This window comes from Pseudorasbora parva, chromosome 23 (assembly GCF_024679245.1).
Source record: "Pseudorasbora parva isolate DD20220531a chromosome 23, ASM2467924v1, whole genome shotgun sequence".
In the NCBI taxonomy this organism is placed as follows: domain Eukaryota; kingdom Metazoa; phylum Chordata; class Actinopteri; order Cypriniformes; family Gobionidae; genus Pseudorasbora; species Pseudorasbora parva.
The window spans coordinates 21,518,919-21,538,379 of NC_090194.1; the positions used below are offsets into that span (position 1 = coordinate 21,518,919).

General features: G+C 36.6%; 1 protein-coding gene across 6 annotated transcripts in view; it reads right to left on the reverse strand.

Moving 5' to 3' along the window:
- nrg1 (neuregulin 1) overlaps positions 1-18,988 on the reverse strand; it is a 96,973-nt gene extending 77,985 nt beyond the window's left edge. For 4 of the 6 annotated variants that reach the window (XM_067434285.1, XM_067434281.1, XM_067434280.1 and 1 more), the window contains exon 1: positions 18,474-18,988. In XM_067434285.1, coding sequence (XP_067290386.1) covers positions 18,474-18,972 — 499 coding nt within the window. In that variant the 5' untranslated portion in view covers positions 18,973-18,988. The remainder of the gene's footprint in view (positions 1-18,473) is intronic. The other 2 variants (XM_067434284.1, XM_067434282.1) reach the window with 1 other exon arrangement.
- Between the last annotated feature and the right edge of the window lie 473 nt (positions 18,989-19,461).

The window sequence follows — 19,461 nt, forward strand, 5'->3', positions numbered from 1 at the left end:
ATGTGCTGTTCGCGGGGATACAAATAACCAGACTAAACTAATTCAGTGGCGTAAAAGTGAGTGTTTTGAACATAAGCCAAAAACTAAGTCAGAGTGTTCCTGCCAACGATGGTTACAGTTTCCATCGTCTCCCAATAGACGACGAACCAAAAAGAATATGGTTGAAGAACTTAAACTTAATAAAAACACCCAAACATCTGTTTGTGTGTTCGTTTCACTTCATTGACAAGAAGCCAACACAGGATAACCTGTACCCAACGCTTTTTCTGGGTTACGAGAAGCCACCGGAGAAGAGATGCCGACCCAGGGCTCGACATGCTAATTTTATTTAATTAAATGTTCTGGATACCACTGCTAACTGAATGTGCAAGTTAAAAATGTTTTGATAACTACTGTCTTTGTGTATTTATTTCTTCAGAATATCCGTGGACTAAAACTGATTGTATAGTGTAAACCAGGGCTATTCACATCTTAGGCTTTCATTGTGTTGTTGGCAAGGCTTCAAATTTTAAATTTACTTTTTTTTTACCAGATTGTGCCACAAGGGTTAAGTGAAAGTTACTGTGAAGCAACATATGCAGAACATGAATGAATGACAAACACTAAACATTTCAATTTAGTACATTTATTAGTTAATTAATAATATCGCAATACAATAAACAAACACAGTGCACTTAATTGTCCTTACTTTACTGACCTTCCACAAAAGTGCTGCTGCATGACTACAAGAGCGTCCTGGCCCTGCAATACATGAACAAATCGCTGTCTGTAAGTTACTTCACCTGTCACCAATGCTAGCACCCATAAGCCTTATGATGGGATACGTGAAGGCTCTGTCTCGGCTCAACGTCCACTTTTAGATAAACTAGGTTGTTTCCAACATCCTTAAATAACACCCGACCGATTTTATTACTATGCAGATACTGATACGCCTCTGCGCCTTTCAAATTGCTCATTGCCTTACCATCACAGGCTACTGAATCAAGAAAATAGCTAAAAATACTACCGTACGTGATACGAGGCCACTTTTTTACGTCATCTTCCCAACCAACTACAGCGGAGGGTAAAGGTACTGTTGTTTCACCATTTTTAAGTTCGTTGAGGTTGTGTTCCCACATAGTTAGCACGTTTGGATAGCTTGAATGACTGTCAATTGTTAAATGTTAAATGTCAATGTCGTCCCGCTTGTTTATTTCGAACCGGAAGACGCGCCCACTTTTGACGCAAAGGTTCATGGGGCGTAGGAAACTTGTGGATAAGTGTAAGTTAAAAATAAACAGATCAGAGTGTTTGAGGACAAGAAAAGAAAACCAACGCAATATGATGAATGTCCAAAAGATGGCATTGACAACATTGTACATTAAATGGGGTTGGATACAATTTATTGATATACTAAAAGCAATATAGTAGTACCCAGATTTTTCACGTGAATAAGGGCATAGAGTCGTAAACTTTGCTTATCCTAATGGTCCTTTGTTAAGCTTGTTCTCGTTTCTAATCTGCCCTCGTTTTTTATTTTCTCATAAAAACCGAACATCATCACATACATCGAGCAGGGACAATTTTTGAGAATTATGTTTACTGATTTCACCAGAACAAATCTATGTGACGGCGTAAAGCGATAGATTAAAGCGCTCGTCTGTGTGAAGACTACAGTAACGTTATGCATTAGAAATCCGCATCACTGATAACAGTGGCAACGAGCGCCAGATCGCCACTTATTTAACAAACAAATTAAATTATGCTATTCTAGTTTACCAGAGATGTTTTGTTTGTATTAGTAGCTGCATTTTGTATGATTGTATTAAGTTTTTCTCTCTCATTTTTAATTATTTTCATGCCAGAACACTAGCCTGCTATGTCAGGCAATGTAAACTGGCCAAACATACCCATAATTCTTTACGTTCTGATGACGCTGCCGGCCAGTTGGTCACATGTCTTGGCAATCTCTATAGTGAGTATATGCACACGAAAACGGCATAACATATGTACATAAAAACTCATTTTGGCGTATAAATTGCACCATAAATGCAATTCGTGCCATAGATGCATTTCCATTAGATCTGGCTGATTTTTACCATACTGTACCCTGCATATCACAAACTTGTCTTTTGTCTCTGTGATACTGTAATTCTTGTTCTTTGTTGATATGAACCTGCAATCAGTCAAAATCTATTGAGCAGTCAGTACTGTTAACAAATGGAAAGCACAATGTTCAGGGCAAAACAATTTGTTCTTTGAATAGTATACAGGCAACAATGCACTATACTTATATTGGTTATGTCTCATCATTTGAAACAGTTTAAATCAGGTTTTGAGTAGTTGTGTTTAATCAATGACATTTGTTCTCTTTTTGTATTTGATTGTTGCCACTTGAATTTACCAGTATGGATGACGTGCATTAGAGTGCAGAATATGTTTTTAAAATGAGACTGTGTTTAAAATTTTGCTGAAAAGTCTAAGTGAGATCTGCAAATTGTGTTACACCACGTGAAATGGTTTAAGCTATTGACAACAGACTGCACAATTAGCTAAACGAGTTCAGGCAACTGAGAACTTTGTTCAGCCAATGGGTTTTAGTGCTTTAGAAATTGAGAAAAACTGTAAATCACACAGCCCTAATTGTAATGCATTACTTCTAAAAGTAACTTACCCCAACACTGGTTGTGGCTGTCATTAATACATCAGCTATGAATACAATTATGAATAAATCATTATAGCTTGAATCATTTTTACTTTTGTTTATGTTTGTACTGTTCTGGCCAACTTTGATGCACTGCAGCACCTCTAATGTTACTATCACATGCGATAATATGATTAATTCATTGTTGTAATATTACTCATTTTTAAGATGGAAATGCAACTCGAAATGGAAATGCAAATCGAACATATTGCCACCTGTCACTGCCTGATAATGTCCTATCATCTGACAAATTCCTTCCATATGTAAACTAAGTTTATGTAGTCTTATGACTGGTTAATATTCAAACTAAGCACAAATAATTATATGACATAATTAGTGTTAAAAATCTGCCTTAATTTAAAAAATATATATATATATATATATATATATATATATATATATATATAAAATTTGCTGTACAAGTCATTTCAACTTAAAATTATATTAAACTGATTAATTCAATCAACATGAATCTCATATAACTTATACAAAATAGCTTAAATAATTGTATAAGTTATCATGACTTATGAGCATATCATTTTTTTAAATAGTGTATGAAGAAATATTAGCAACATGTAGGTTGCTTGCAAATAATCTTGAGTCAGAATACACAGATACTTTTGGCCATCAATGGAAAAATATGCTTTTGGCCAAAAACTGTATTGTTGCAGATTCCAGCAAATCTTGATCCCTGCTCCTTAGGTAGATCCAATCCTAGCGAGACTGTTTAAATCCATTCTTGTACAACACTGCCGCCTGCAGACCGTAACTGTGCACGCACTAACATAATAAAAATCAATACTGTCTACAGCAGTCAAACCTGTCCTGGGACCTCCATTATTGCACAGTTTGTACGACTCCCTCATTGGACACACCCAATTGAAATCCTTCAGTCTCTTCTAATGAGCTGGTGAGTTAAATCAGGTGTGTTAGATGAGGGAGATATGTATATGAAGTAGTCACGGTCCAGGAACAGGTGTGAAATACACCTGTCTACAGCACCAATATTAAATGGCTCTGAAACAGCCACCTCTACAAACATAGCATATCATTAAAGTCTCATTATAGGAATACAACCTGCTTTTCATTTTACACAACAAACCCATTTCCAGAAAAGTTGGTACATTTAGTTATTTTTTTACTGATCAACTTAATTAGCATTTTGTTAGTATAAACACATTTTGGAATTTGTACCCAATCTCGTCTGATATAAGAGGGTCATTGTCTGATTCTCCTTTTCATGATGGTCCATACAGATCTGGACTCCAGGCAGGAAGTCAAGCACATCCACTCTACAGTGCAGAGTGTCTAGAAAACATTATTTTTTTTAGCATTTGCAGAACGAGACCTATGCAGTCTTCCAGGCTGTACCCCCATATCATGACTGATGAAAGTCTGGATGGTCCCTTTCGTGTTTGGGACTGAGAACTCAGTGTCCTTTTCCCCCCAAAATAAGTTGAAATGTGGACTCATCTAAACACAGTACACATTTCTGCTGTGTTTTGGACCATCTGAGATGAGCTTGGGCCCAGAGAACTCAGCACCATCTCTGCATTAAACTGATGTATAGCATTCTCCTAGCGTAACAGAGATTCAAGTGGCATTTCTTTGTGCAGTGGCAGACTGTTAAGTGACAACGGTTTTCCGAAGTACTCCAGAGAACAAGTGGCTGTATTTAACAGCCATGAAGCATGATGGTTTTTCATGCAATGCCGTATGAGGGGTTGAAGGTCACGCACAATCAACAGAGGTTTCCTGCCTTTCCCTAATATGTTCTAAGATTTCCCAGGATTTCCTGCATCTTTTCACAATGTTATATATGGTAGACAGTGAAAGCCCTAAATAGAGATGCTCCCATACCGTTTTTCCCTTTCTGATACCGATTCAGATACCTGGGCTCAGGTTATCGGCTGATGTCAAGTACTGATCAGATACCTGGGTGTGTGTATCTGTATATATGGCTGTATATACTACTAGCCCTGTATGAATTGCTAGAATTTTTTTATGGTGTGACTCAGATTAATCCCTAAATAAACATGAACAAATACATACAGTGAACTACTGTATTTATCACAGTATTTGTATTATCTGACATGCATTTGACAGTAATATAATTTATTTTTATTAAGCGAAAAAGAACTTCAAATGCAGCTTCAAAATAAAGTTTAAAGTTCGGTGTTAGGAAGGTTACTTTGGAAATGTAATTGCTTACTGTTATAAGTTACCCGTTATACATGTGGTTTGGATTACTTTATCAATGCAAAGCTATTTCCTTTTAATATGATTAATAACTAATTGATTTACATATTTTACCTCAGTAATACAACAATTACATTGATTTTGAAATTTAATAACACAATTTCATTACACGCACTGTAAAAATATTTCAGAGTATCTATCTACTTTAAAAAATGATGGTAACCATATTACACATAATATTTCAGTAGTTTTTATGATGAATTAAATCTTATTAGTGGAATGTGCTTTTTAATTTAAGTTGATTTTGAATAATATATGAATGAATAATATATATATATATTAGAGTAAATGGAAATGACCGGCATGTTTATTTGACTTTAAGTTATGTTATTCAGTTAATAGTCTGTTTGATGCTGGTACATGTAGAAACAAACTTTTACAAAGCTAGTTATTCACGAAGTTATTCACATCACAACCTAACCATAAGCGCTACTCTTCTGCACAATGGTAATGGTCAAAACTTCAACATAGCAGAAATTATTTCAAATGTCAAACATAAATGAACATTATACATTAACACATGTTTCTCTTCACTCAAAAACTCATTAAACAACACTTCATTTCAACATTAATCTCCATTTCCAGCCATATGCAAAGCATGCTGGGAACTAACAAAGGTGTCTCTAAATAAAACTGCATAATTGAGCTAATTCTTAAAATAAACAAGTAATCTTATTTTCCTCAATTTTATCAGCTTAATCGGTTCCTCAATTCAAGCCTAAAAATTGCTTACATTTCCTTAAAAAATTAGGAAAGTGTATCTCTTGGTTTTATTTCTATACAACACTGAACCACAATTTTCATAAGAAATAAAAAATATTTTGCTTATCACCTTAACTTTTTGTGTGAACTTGCTACCAGGTGACAAGGACTATTAATTAGCATCACACACACAATAACTGGAATTTAAAACTGTAAACAAATGATCAGTAAACAACTAGGATTTGTGAGCTCAACATCTCTTCTCTTTGTGCTGTGAACTTTTCAATGCAACTTGTCTTGTTCTCTCATATCTTGTTCTCTCGTATCTTCCATATCTTTGTTGCACCTTTAAAAAGCTGCACATTACGTTTACAATAAACTTCTTGTAATTGTATATTATTTGTGTATAGGTTAAAAAGTTGAAACAGAATGCAATGATGTGGAAGTTTCAAATTTCTATATAATTTATTCAGAATACAACATAGATGACATATCATGTTTAAACTAGGTGGCATTTTAAAATTTGATGGCATCAAAACATTTTTAAAAAGTTTGGACAAGGCCATGTTTACTACTGTGTGTCATCCTCTCTTCTTTTTATTTAGTCTGGGGACTAAGGAGACAGGTTGCTCAAGTTTAGGAATAGGAATGTTGTCCCATTTTTTAATACAGTCTTCTAGTTGCTCAACTGTCTTAGGTCTTCTTTGTCACTTCCTTTCTATGATGCGCCAAATGTTTTCTATGGATGAAAGATCTGAACTGCAGGCTGACCATTTAAGTACCTGGATCCTTCTTCTACACAGCCATGATGATGTAATTGATGCAGTATGTGGTCTGGCATTGTCATGTTGGAAAAAGCAAGGTCTTCCATGAAAGAGATGGCATCTGGATGGGAGTGGCATTTGTTGTTCTAGGATCTGGATATACCCTTCAACCTGCAACCCCATACCAACAGAGATGCAGGCTTCTGAACTGAGCGATAACAACTTGGGTTGTCCTTGTCCTCTTTATTCTGGATGACATGGCATCGTAGTTTTCCAAAAAAGTAACATTTTGATTCGTCTGATCACACAGAACAGTTTTCCACTTTGCCACAATTCATTTTAAATGAGCCTTGGCCCAGAGAAAATGCCTGCACTTCTTGGTTTATATATGGCTTCTTTTTTACCTATAGAGTTTTAGCCAGCAAGTTTTGTGTTCACCGAAAATGTTTTCTGGAAGTATTCCTGAGCCCATGTTGTGATTTCCATAACAGTAGCATTCCTGTATGTGATGCAGTGCCGTCTAAGGGCCCGAAGCTCACGGGCATCAAGTATGTTTGTCCAGCCTTGACCCTGACTCACAGAGATTGTTCCAGAGTCTCTGAATCTTTGGATGATATTATGCACTGTAGTAGATGATGATAACATCAAACTCTTTTCTGATATTCCTCCACTATTTTTCGCAGCAGCATTGGGGAAACCTCTTGACTTCTGAGAGACACTGCCACTCTGAGAGGCTCTTTTTATACCCAATCATGTTGCCAATTGACCTAATAAGTTGCAAAATGGTCCTCCATCTGTTCCTTATATGTACATTTAACTTTCCTGGCTTCTTATTGCTACCTGTCCTAACTTTTTTAGAATGTCTAGCTCTCATGAAATCCAAAATGAGACAATATTTAATAAAATATAAGTTTGAGATTTGTAAATTATTGCATTCCTTTTTTATTCACAATTTGTACAGTGTCCCAACTTTTTTGGAATCGGGTTTGTATAAATATAAATCTAATAATATGCATTTATTATATAAGCACACAAAGTAATTTGTACCTTTTTATTAACATGTTTAAACTTGTTTTTCAAGAACTACTAATTTGTAATTGTAATTTTTGTAACTATTCACTTACTTAGTTTAATTTATATTTTTGACATAGCTTATGATTATATATATTTGATTAATTTATTGTTTTCTCCATAATGAAGTCGTGTGTACTTTGCGGAATCTGGATTGTGTTTAACAAATAAAAGAGTGACCATTAGTTCTACAAACACAGTTGTATAAATATTCTATAGTGATGGAGAAATATATTAGTTATACATTTTTAACCGTTTTATTTTGCCAGTTAGTTGTGATTGTTTCAGTTATTTACTGAATTGAATACTTAAATATTTAAAGGTGTTACAAAAATGTATAACAAAGCCCTAAAACTGACAATCAATCGGCATAATCATTGGCCTCGGGTCGGCTGGGCCAAGCAGGATTTTACCATCTCTGCCCCATTTTGAGCCAGGAAAAAAACCTGGGACTGCAGTACCCATTTCATCCAGTAGCTGTCATTCTTACATACAGCACCTTTAAACATATCACCTATTCTAAATTTCATTCCATTTTACAAAATGGCCCAACTTTTCTAGAAATAGGGTTCTATTTTTGCAAACTTTTTTATTTTTCCCTCTGCAGCAATTTCAGAGTGTAGAACTGAGAATGAGTTGAGTCCGTCTAGGCCGCAGTGAGGGAATGTACTGGAAGGAAAGAGCAAACTTGTACAATGGTTGTTTGTGTCTGGAGGAGATGTAGAGAAGCAGCTGCTACTATCCATTAGAGCTCAGAACCCACCAGATCAGAACACATGCCTGAGTGATTCCTGCAACTCATACAGGCAGAAACAAACAATCACATCATGACTGATCTAGCATCCACACATGCACACATATGAATGTAAATATCAATGCAAACTCGATGACAATTAAGAGTTTGATTGATCTATGGGTTTGTGGGCAAGATCATAAAAAAAGAGTCCCACTGGTGTAAAATTGTCATGTCATTAAAACCAAATACAAGTAACTCAAAATATTGAAGACAACACAGATCATTTCACTAGAAGACATCTGCTCATCGCAGATTTTTGTTACCTAGAGACCTAGAGACAGTCTCCATCCTTGAGCCAACTAAAACAATCTCAGTTAAAAGAACACAGCTCATTTTAATGCACAGAAAGAAATACAGAGAAAACCATTCCCTTACTTACACAACAAAACATGAGAAAAAAACTGCTGAAGGTCATGAGTAATTTTACTTGTGTAAGTTTTTGGCTACTCTACCCACTGCAAGCTGGCACAAACTGGACAAACGCATAAGGCCAGAGGCCAATGCTGGATAAACCCTGCTATGGTAAAGAACACCAGGCTAAAACTTTAAAACTTAAAGCTTAAAACTTCTCAAACATCAACAGATTATATTTATCCTTTTAGAAAAGTAAGCCAAAAATCACCTTTTCCCCTTTATATTATTTCAAGGTATTTTGTCAAAAGCTCTGTCAGAATGGATATAATTCACTGCAGGCAAGACGAATCTGGAATAAATCATCTGCTGAATGTCTTGGCATTTTACGACAGGAATTTCAGAGCATAAACCCCTGAAATTTGAACATGGCTGCAACAATGGACTTCTTATGATCCTGTAAAGTGGGTGCTGCGAGAGGAAGCCTGATCCGCAGTTGTCTTCAGCAGCTGAGGAAGTGTGTTTAGGAAGGTATTTAGTGAGCACACGCCAGAGCAGGACAGGTGTGTCGTGTGTGTAGTTCTAACAGCCCCAATCATGGATGAAACTGCAGATAAGCAAGTGGCTCTTAGATTCTCCAAGTAACACTCCAATGTGAAATATTTTATATATACAATATATTTTATATATAACAAATACTTATATATACAACATTATATAGACATAAGACATTAAATAAGTGTTTGCAGAAAGCAGGCAAGGTTAAAAATGTAAGTACCAACATCTAATACAAGTCTTAAATCTAAAAGAACAAGAAACAAAGAAAAGAAAAGACAAATGCACTATTAACAAGTATACTACAGGGCTGTTAAATGCAGATTCTGATTGGTTGATGAACGTTCTAAGGTACGCCAATATTTAAACGTGCTGTTAAAGAAGTTCCAGGCAGGTTTTGATCACATTACCCTTCCATATCACTTCACCACTTAGTCCTTACAGTCAACAATAGCAAAATAACCAAAACCAATAAAGACATTGACCAAGCAGGTAAATATTTCAAACAATATAAAAACTATATCCATATGCAGCAAAGACACTCACACACATGGAAACACACACACATGCACACAAAACACGCACACACACAGCCCCACAACTATATCAATAAAAATGGTTTGCAACTGAAAACCTACATGACATTTCACAGCAGCGATGTAGTAATTTAACATTGGTGTTCTTGAAGCAGTTAAACTTTTAACTCCTCAATTAGGGACACTGCTGATGAACTGTTAACAGACAGACTTGTAATTCACAGACATTTAATCAATCAATCAATCTCTCTGTAATGACTGCATTAGTCTGTATAAGTGGCTCAAACCTCTGTTACTAGCTCTAAAATTACATTTTGGAAATAGCATTTGGAATTAACAGATGCTTGGGATGAGATGTGTAAGAAATTAGTCCTACACAAAAGAGCGTTTTAAGGACAAACACCTGACAAATGTCTTGAAATACATCATCTGAACAAAGTTTTGAGGTGTGGTAACCTTAACAAAAAAAAAAAAGAATCATTTCACTAATTCCGTTCAAAAAGTTAAACTTGTATATTATATTCATTCATCACACACAGACTTATATATTTTAAATGTAGTTTTATTTTAATGATTTGATGATTATAACTGACAACTAAGGAAAATAGTTAATCTCAAATGCAGTATCTCAGAAAACTTTTTCAAAGGCCTTTAAATGGTCTCTCAGTCTAGTTCTTTAGGCTACACAATCGGGGGAAGACTGCTGAATTGACAGTTGTCCAAAAGACAAACATTGACACCTTGCACAAGGAGGGCAGGACACAAAAGGTCACTGCAAAAGAGGCTGGTTGTTCATAGAGTTTTGTATCGAAGCACATTAATAGAGAGGCGAAGGGAAGGAAAAGATGTGGTAGACAAAAAGTGTACAAGCAATAGGGATAACCGCACCCTGGAGAGGATTGTGAAACAAAACCCATTCAAAAATCTGGGGGAGATTCACAAAGAGTGGACTGCAGCTGGAGTCAGTGCTTCAAGAACCACTACGCACAGACGTATGCAAGACATGGGTTTCAGCTGTCGCATTTCTTGTGTCAAGCCACTCTTGAACAACAGACTGCGTCAAAAATGTCTCGCTTGGGCTAAAGACAAAAAGGAATGGACTGCTGATGAGTGGTCCAAAGTTATGTTCTCTGATGAAAGTAAATTTTGCATTTCCTTTGGAAATCAGGGTCCCAGATTCTGGAGGAAGAGAGGCACACAATCCACGGTGCTTGAGGTTTAGTGTAAAGTTTCCACAGTCAGTGATGGTTTGGGGTGCCATGTCATCTGCTGTTGTTGGTCCACTGTGTTTTCTGAAGTCCAAGGTCAAAACAGCCATATACCAGGAAGTTTTAGAGCTCATGCTTTTTTGCTGCTGACCAACTTTTTGAAGATGCAGTATCCCTGTTCTTAATCGGCCAGGAAACTCGCCTGACCTTAACCCTACACTCTAAAAAATGCTGGGTTAAAAACAACCCAAGTTGGGTTGAAAATGCACCGACCCAACAATTGGGTTGTTTTAACCCAATGGTTGAGTTGTTCTTACCCAGCAATTGGGTTGTCTTAAGCAACATTTAACCCAACCACTGGGTTAAAACAACTCAACCACTGGGTTAAAACAACTCAACCATTGGGTTAAAACAACTCAATTGTTGGGTCGGTGCATTTTCAACCCAACTTGGGTTGTTTTTAACCCAGCATTTTTTAGAGTGTATAGAAAATCTATTGGGTATTGTGAAGAGGAAAATGCAACATGCCAGACCCAACAATGCAGAAGAGCTGAAGGCCACTATCAGAGCAACCTGGGCTCTCATAACACCTGAGCAGTGCCACAGACTGATCAACTCAATGCCATGCGACATTTAGGCAAAAGCAGCCCCAACTAAAGGATTGAGAGCTGTACATGCTTAGACTTTTCTGTTGGCAAATATTTAAAATATTTTTAAATCTTTGTATTGGAAGTAATATTCAAATTTTCTGAGATACTGAATTTGGGATTTAAAATAGTTATAATCATCAAAATTAATAGAAATAAACATTTGAATTATATCAGTCTGTTTGAAATAATATATTAGTGAAATAAATAAACTTTTTTATGATATTATATATATATATATATATATATATATATATATATATATATATATATATATATATATATATATATATATATATATATATATATATATATATATATATATATATATATATATATATATATATATATATATATATGCTAATGCTATATATATAGACTAATGCTTTTAGCTCTGTGATTGGTGGTCCAGCTGTGAAATTACAGAGGGCAAAACAAAAGCAAGCCGCCACTGTTTTGTATACGTAAAACTTTATTTGAGAAAGCAGCCATTTTGTAGAATCACTACATTTACTAACTCAGTGACCATTATGGAAATTTGCTGCAATTCTGCATAATAGTGAATTTTCTTCCTAAATAAACTAAGTCTATTATGGACTGTTTTTTCATATATTTTATAAGCTGATGAAAAAAAGTCTAATGATATTATTTATGTTGGAATATTTATAAACATTGCTTGTATGTGGTGGTGGGTCAAGTGTCTGTAACTTATTTGCTTTACTGTGAATGCTATCATGATGTATCAGCTTGCATATAATTAAAAGGAAGAGCTGTCTGGCATACGTTTTTGCAACCCAGCTGGTTGTCACCATATTCTGCTTAAGATCACACACTGATTGTGTGAAGATGCAATTATTTGTAATGAAGATTTGCATTGTTACATTTTGTTTTATTTAGGTGATAACTCTGACAGTTTTCTTATTTAATTTTCTAAGCCTGAAGCCATCTAATTGTTTCAGAGCTGAAATTGTCAAAGGTAAAATGTTGTGGTTTAATGGAAGAGGACACAGTAAGCTAGACTGATAGTTTACTTTTTTTCCCATATATTAATAATATTGAATACATATATTATTAATACATTTATTCATGGCACAAACCACATTTGTGTTCAACAAATTTCATCGTAGTAAATGTTTGCATTTTCTTTTACCTTGAGTAGCTTTGTTAATGTTTTTCTAGAATAACATCATTTCACTCAATCAATCCCAACTCTACAAAAAAAATAATATACTATATAGAACACAAAATACGTTTTCACAACAACGCCAGAGGCGCAAGGACCAGAACTGTGAGTGACTGGTATATAGGATCTGTGCTAAATGTGGTGACAGAATCTGGAGGGCCACTGTCCAGCAGAGTTCAGCTCGAACCCCAAATAAACACACCTGAACCAGCTAATCAGTGTCTTACAAGGGCCTATTTAGACACTGATTAGCTGTTTCAGGTATGTTTAATTGGGGTTGGAGCTAAACTCTTGCAGGACAGTAGCCTTCCAGGACTGAGTTTGGAGACCCCTGCTTTAGGGCACTGTGATAAGGTGACATGTTGTGGTTTTAATAAGAGAGGAAACTAGAGAAGTGGGGGATTTGGTTATGTTCTCCAAGACCTGTGTGAAACAACCTCAAAAGGAAATGAACATACTTGAGGAAAGAAACCTGCAATATTCACTATTTTCAAAGCACACACTAAACTGGATATTAGTTGCCATTTATTCTCACACAAATATAGTTATTTAATTATTATTGACATATCCTCACAAAAAACTTAAATGCAGTCATGGCAGACAGGTAAAAAAGCCTTGCCTATGATGACTTGCCAAATGAGTGTGGGCATTTTACTCACGCTGGATGCATCATTGTTACATTTACCCTTTTGAATGGTTGCATGGTCATTGCATGGTCATTGGGTGCGTTTACATGCACGTTCTTATGCCGCTTATGCTCAATAAACCGACAATGAACATGGTCATGTAAATGCGGTAACCCGTCTTCTTTTATCGGAGTAATGTCATAATTATAGGTGATAGGTAACAAAAACGCAAACTTAAAGGTAGATTTAAATGCATCCAGACAGAGCGAGCTTGCGTTTTGCATGGAATAAGGACATATATCACAAACGCAGACTCGTTTAAGACCCAGAAAATTGTAAAGAGGTGTTCTCTTTTCTCATGCAGCAGAAGTAGCCTAGAAAAGGTTCAGTCTAAACGCTGCATAACTGCATAAGAGATAATATGAGCCGAAAAAATCTCGCTGACACGGCGCATGCGTTATTTAACAACACAACTGATGTAACATTTGAAAAACTCAGTCAGATATACAGACGTTATTATTTTTGACGTCACTACAAGGAATAACCCGGTTAATAAATAAAGTCATGTAAACGCGGTTTACTTACGTTGTCCGTTTACTGGTTTGCATGTAAACGGGGAAAACTGGTTATTTCAATAAGCTGATTTTTTGGGAGTTATCAGCTTACTGGTGTGCATGTTAACGCACCCATTGATTGGTCTTCCCCACTGACCCTCATTGACCACCATTGCTGTATTTATCAAAGCTGAGGAGTGACATTTGTTGTTGTGCAAAAAAGTGACATTCACAAAAGCAATTTATTGAGGCTTTTTATTTGTTCTGTAAAGTTCCAGCTAAACACTAGCAGATCATCAAGACAGATGACACATTTTTCAGCGCAGGCCCGACCAGCAGCTCCACAAATCTTAGAATGTGGATGGAGCATTTGTCAGTCTCATAAGCAGGACTTGGAACAGATACAGGGTACTTCCAGTGGTAAAGACAGATTTCTTCCCTTCTCATATGACTCCCATTCAACTTGCCAAATGAGTAACAAGTTACAACAAATGTCTGAGACAAACTTTTCCATTTAAAATGACTTTACTTACCACTTTAACTATACTCGGCTAAAACACTGAAACACTCACAGTTTTAGAGTGTGTTTCAGGTGAACTCACCTGACTGTAATTATCAAGGTGTCCTAAAGACCTTGATAAAGACCTTGATTGATTTGATCAGGGTTGGAACTGGACAGTGGCCCTCGAAAGCAAAAGGTGAGATATTCTGCACTACACTACATTACGTGTGGCGTGTTCACACTTGTAATTAATTCTTTTGGCCTATCCTAAAAAAATAGCACGTTTTCCAGAGGCTAGCATATTTTCACAGTTGTTTTCAATAGGAGTGCCACGTTTTTAAAACAACAGCAGCCTAATGAGATTCTGGCCGTCTATTTCATGCTGAGCACCAAGCGTGTTTACTGGTCGCCAAGAGTCAAAGAATGTTCAATTTGTGTAAAATGCAACAATTACCACTGTCACTTTTCCATTTCAATGCCATCCAATTCAATGTGGAGGAGGAGTGGGACAAATACAACACTGACCAACCGCCACATTCTGCTTCTACTTTTTATATAGAAACAATAAAAAAAAACTATCTGCGAAAGTAGATAATAGTAACACTTCTGCGGATATTCTAAAGCTGGCTAAAAACGCTTTGGTGCAACACACTGCCTTAGTCCTGGTTCACTTAGCTTTCAAGTCAAGTCAACTTTATTTATATAGCGCTTTTACAATGCAATATTGTTATAAAGCAGCTTCACACTGTCATTTTTAATAATAGTAATAACTTATGATGTAAATATTGCGACTGAACTTACCGAGCATCTAATGCAATTACAGGCAATGACTCTGCAGGCAGTGTTTGAGCACTAAGGTACCTCACAAAACATTTTGCACTGACTTCTAAAGCAGAGTAACAGTTGAATGATCTACAGGAAAAATAGAGCAAGCTTTGGTGAGAACTAAACAGATATTTAATTACTACAGTAGTAATTTATCAACAGAAATTACATCAGAAGTGGAAACTGGTCAAAAACTGGTCACATACTGACCAGCAACCGCAACGTTTAGACACATCTTTTTTTTTTTTTTAGCTCAATTGTCACTGAATAGAATGTTCAGGATTGTGGGATGTCCAAGGCAATGCTGCCTTCAAAAAATAAAAATAAATAAAAATAACGATCAGATGAAGGAACCTCAGGAGACCTAAAATTGTATTGGGACTTGCCTTGATGTCTTCCTACCTTGGAATGCTTCCTCCAAGGCAGCATTTCTTAGTTTTTGGATGCAGTCTATGACGAGAGAAACCAAGTATGCTTGAGCATTCTGTCCTTTTTAGGCCTTTTTTATCTCAAGACATCATGTCCTGTAGATGTGTTTGGTCCGTGTTACGTTCATATTTCAATCTTACCACACTAGATTTTTCTGTAAGTGGATAAGTCTTGATCCACTTGTTTGATGGGCACCAGGGTTTAGATGGTAGTTCGCTCACACTTATTCAAATGAACCGCATTAAACAGTGCACCAAAGCAAGGCTATAACCATGTAGCGCCCCCCCCCCCCCCCCCAATATAATTGTATATAATTTTGTTCAAGCAACTTTGTGTCGCTTCTGAAGTTACACAAACACAGACCCAAGAGATTTTATTTAGTATTATAATACAAATTTGTCCAATTAAAGTACACTATAGCAATTTCAACTAGATAGCAAGCGACATAAAACTGTAGACTGTCACACTTTTGGTGTTGTAGGAGCTCATGTTGAATGTGGGCCATTTGAATGCAGAATAAAGATGGGATTATGGGATAATCTGTGAAAGGACAGGGGATTATGACTGGGCTATCTCTGTAACCCTTCTGAGATATGTGTCCAGACTTAACTTCAGCTCTCATATTCATCTGCAACAGATCCAACTCATGCTGTCTGTCCTTCAAATAAATTCTCTAGTAAATACTCAAAATACTACAAATTAACCTCTGCGGTTTCTTTTACAACACCAGTTGATTCAATATGATCTAAAAAATCCATTTATCTGTTAAATAATTAGTAAACTGTACTGATTGTTTGTGAGCATGCCATTGCAATTTTTGAAGAATGAAGTACATTGCCGAATGAAGTACAAAATTTAGATTTATAACAGTCCAAGAGATGCAGCAATTTAAACCATTTTAAACGTCATTACAATGTGCTGGATGGTTGCAGTTTTCTCTTCCCCTTTTCTTCATTATGCATTCCTCTTTGCTTGTGCTAAACCCATGGTCCATTCAGTAATACCTTCTCCTGCTACAGGCAATTGTAAATCAATAAGCTTCAATAAAGAAAATGAATAACGTTATTATCTGACAGAAGGATGGAATTTGCAGTTCCCTTAGGAGTCAAAGCCTTTAAAATCAATTAATTTCTGTGCCATTATAGAAATTGAAAAACAAAATTCTTGAAAATTAGTGCTTAAATATGATTAATATTAAGTATAGCTTTTACTAATTGTAGCATATATCATGGTATAACAGATTTTCCCAATCTGATTCTGAACACTTAAAAAAAAGTGTCAAAATCATTTCAGCAATGTGTCAAATGTATTAATTTGACACATGCTTTTTTATTCTTCAAAAACCAAAAGCTCTATGATAATCTATTCAAAATTCTTATAAAGAAGACAGATATTTTCAGGAGACCATTTAGCAAGTGAAGGACTGGATATAGATGAACTCTCAATACTGAGATTAAAAGCCAGCAGAGAAACGCTGCACTGGTGTAATGCACAGCACTACTGGACTGCTCCACGAACACTCAAGACTTACAACTTATTGAATCTATTGTACTATTTATGAATGAGAAAAAACACTGCAACACTGAGTTCATGAACATCTCAAAGCTTCTTACAGCATTACTGCTGTACACAGTCGATGAAGCAATACTTGAAACTGGAGGATTTCATCTTGCCAAATTCAAACAAAGGCAGCTCGATCACAAAGCCAAAAATACATATTCGTTAATTTCAATCACAATTGCTGTTTTGTTGCTGGTCTTATAACTATTAACCATTAATAACCCAAACAAACTGGTTCACTATGATGTGTACTACCCGGTCTTCAAGATTGTTGGTGCACATAGCAAAGAGAGAAAGGTACTAAATGCACCTGATGCTAAAACCCAGATGCTAAAACTGAACTAGACTTGGACTTTGTGTTGAAGCACAAAGCAAAGGTAGACATTGGCTACCTGACATATTTTAGAAATCTGACAGAAAACACACAAGCAGGCAAATGATAAGTAGAATTCTATTTTACTTTAGATGCCTTTCGTTGTTCATCTAACCTACCAACCTCACGTTCTGCGAGTACATGATGTGACATGATTCAGAGCTAATCAAAGTAAACCCTGACAGTCCATCAAGCCGAAAGCTTCTTGTAATGTCTCCTAGCTCAAATCATAGGGTTAGTTTAATTCATCAGCAATAAGGTTGAGCAGGAATTTGTGTAATCCATCAGAATCTTGTGATGACATTAGTGGTAATAATCTCTGAGGAAACCCTGCCAAAAACAGAGATTTAAGGCAATGACAGTCCAGCTATTGAATAGTTCTTTTGCATGACGTGCATGACCTTGGAGTGACAAAAATTTAAATTTTGCACCCATCCATTATGTCAAGCTGTTCAAACAAGCTCGAAACAATATTGTGTCTGACATAACACCTTCTGAGAGCAGTCTGATGATCTTCAGAGGATGTTTGCTTAACTAGTCTATTTAATGAACATCAGATTGCAAAATGTTTTGTTCAAATGCACACTGTAATATAGACTATGTCCACTGCTAAGTGTACAATGGACATTACCACAGTATTTTTTGAAGAATCATGGCGTGTCCTGTAAATTCAGTACCATAATATTACCATCTGATAGCATCACTGTATTTTTCTCTGAGCTCCACATCAGCACCAACATCAACAGTCAGGAGACAAAACAAAATAGAAAGTTCCAGCATCAGTTTTGCTGCCGTGTGTCACTGAACTAAACTCACGTGTGTGTGAAGAGACAGTTATAAGGGTCTTACCGCAGTCTTGACAGAGCACTTGACTCACATCCTTCCTCACTGTGCGCTTGGTCTCCACCGGTGGGAAAACTGCCGTGAACACGGACGTGTCATTAGTGGCTTCCATGAAGAACATGTACCGAATTCCGGTGCTGAGCTGGAAACATCTGCCACCTTCAAACCAGATAAGAGACACCACAGAGTCCTTGAGCAGCCCTCCCGCCTTCAGCTGCCACACCTGCTGCACCCTTACGCGCACCTGACGCGAGGCGTTCACCGGCAACACAGTCCAGTTCCGCTCTGCTCGCGCTTCCTCCTGAAGCCTCCCCTCAAACACGACCCCTGAGCGGCGCGCGAGCTCCTGCACCGACGCCGCCGGCGGCGAGCAAGCGAAGCTCCCACACCGGACTACATGCGTCCACAGGGTCAAATATACAGCCGCTGCACAGAGTGCGGAGACCGCGAAAGAACTGCTACGACCTGAAAGAATCCCCCACATCCTCGCGCGCGTCTCTTGCATACAAGTGAATGAATTAAAGTTGAGCAGAAGAAGTGAATGAAGAGGCGCGTGGGCTCTGTTAGCTCTTCAGCTGATCGTATTACAGGAGGCGGGGTAAGGATTTCCCCACCGCGAGCGACGCGACAAAGGACAGCGCGATTTGTCGTGTCGTGTGGAATGACGGGAATATTTAATATAGGCTATAGTGGTAAGGAATTTGAAATTATATTAAATATAAAATTCTGTCAAAACTAAGCAAAACGTAATCTTCCACAACATATCTGTATTAAAGTTTCATTAAAAGTATTAGGCTATTTAAAGGTTTTATAATAAAATTAACGAAACAGCAAAAAATAATTAGGCTAATTAATTCAATCTTAAGCCATTGTTTTGGAAAACAGAATCTAGCAAATGTATAGGCTATGAAATAGGCTATAACATACTATGAAAATGTGATCTGACATTTCAGAAAAAACAAAACAAAAAAAACATCAGTAGGCCTATGTGGTG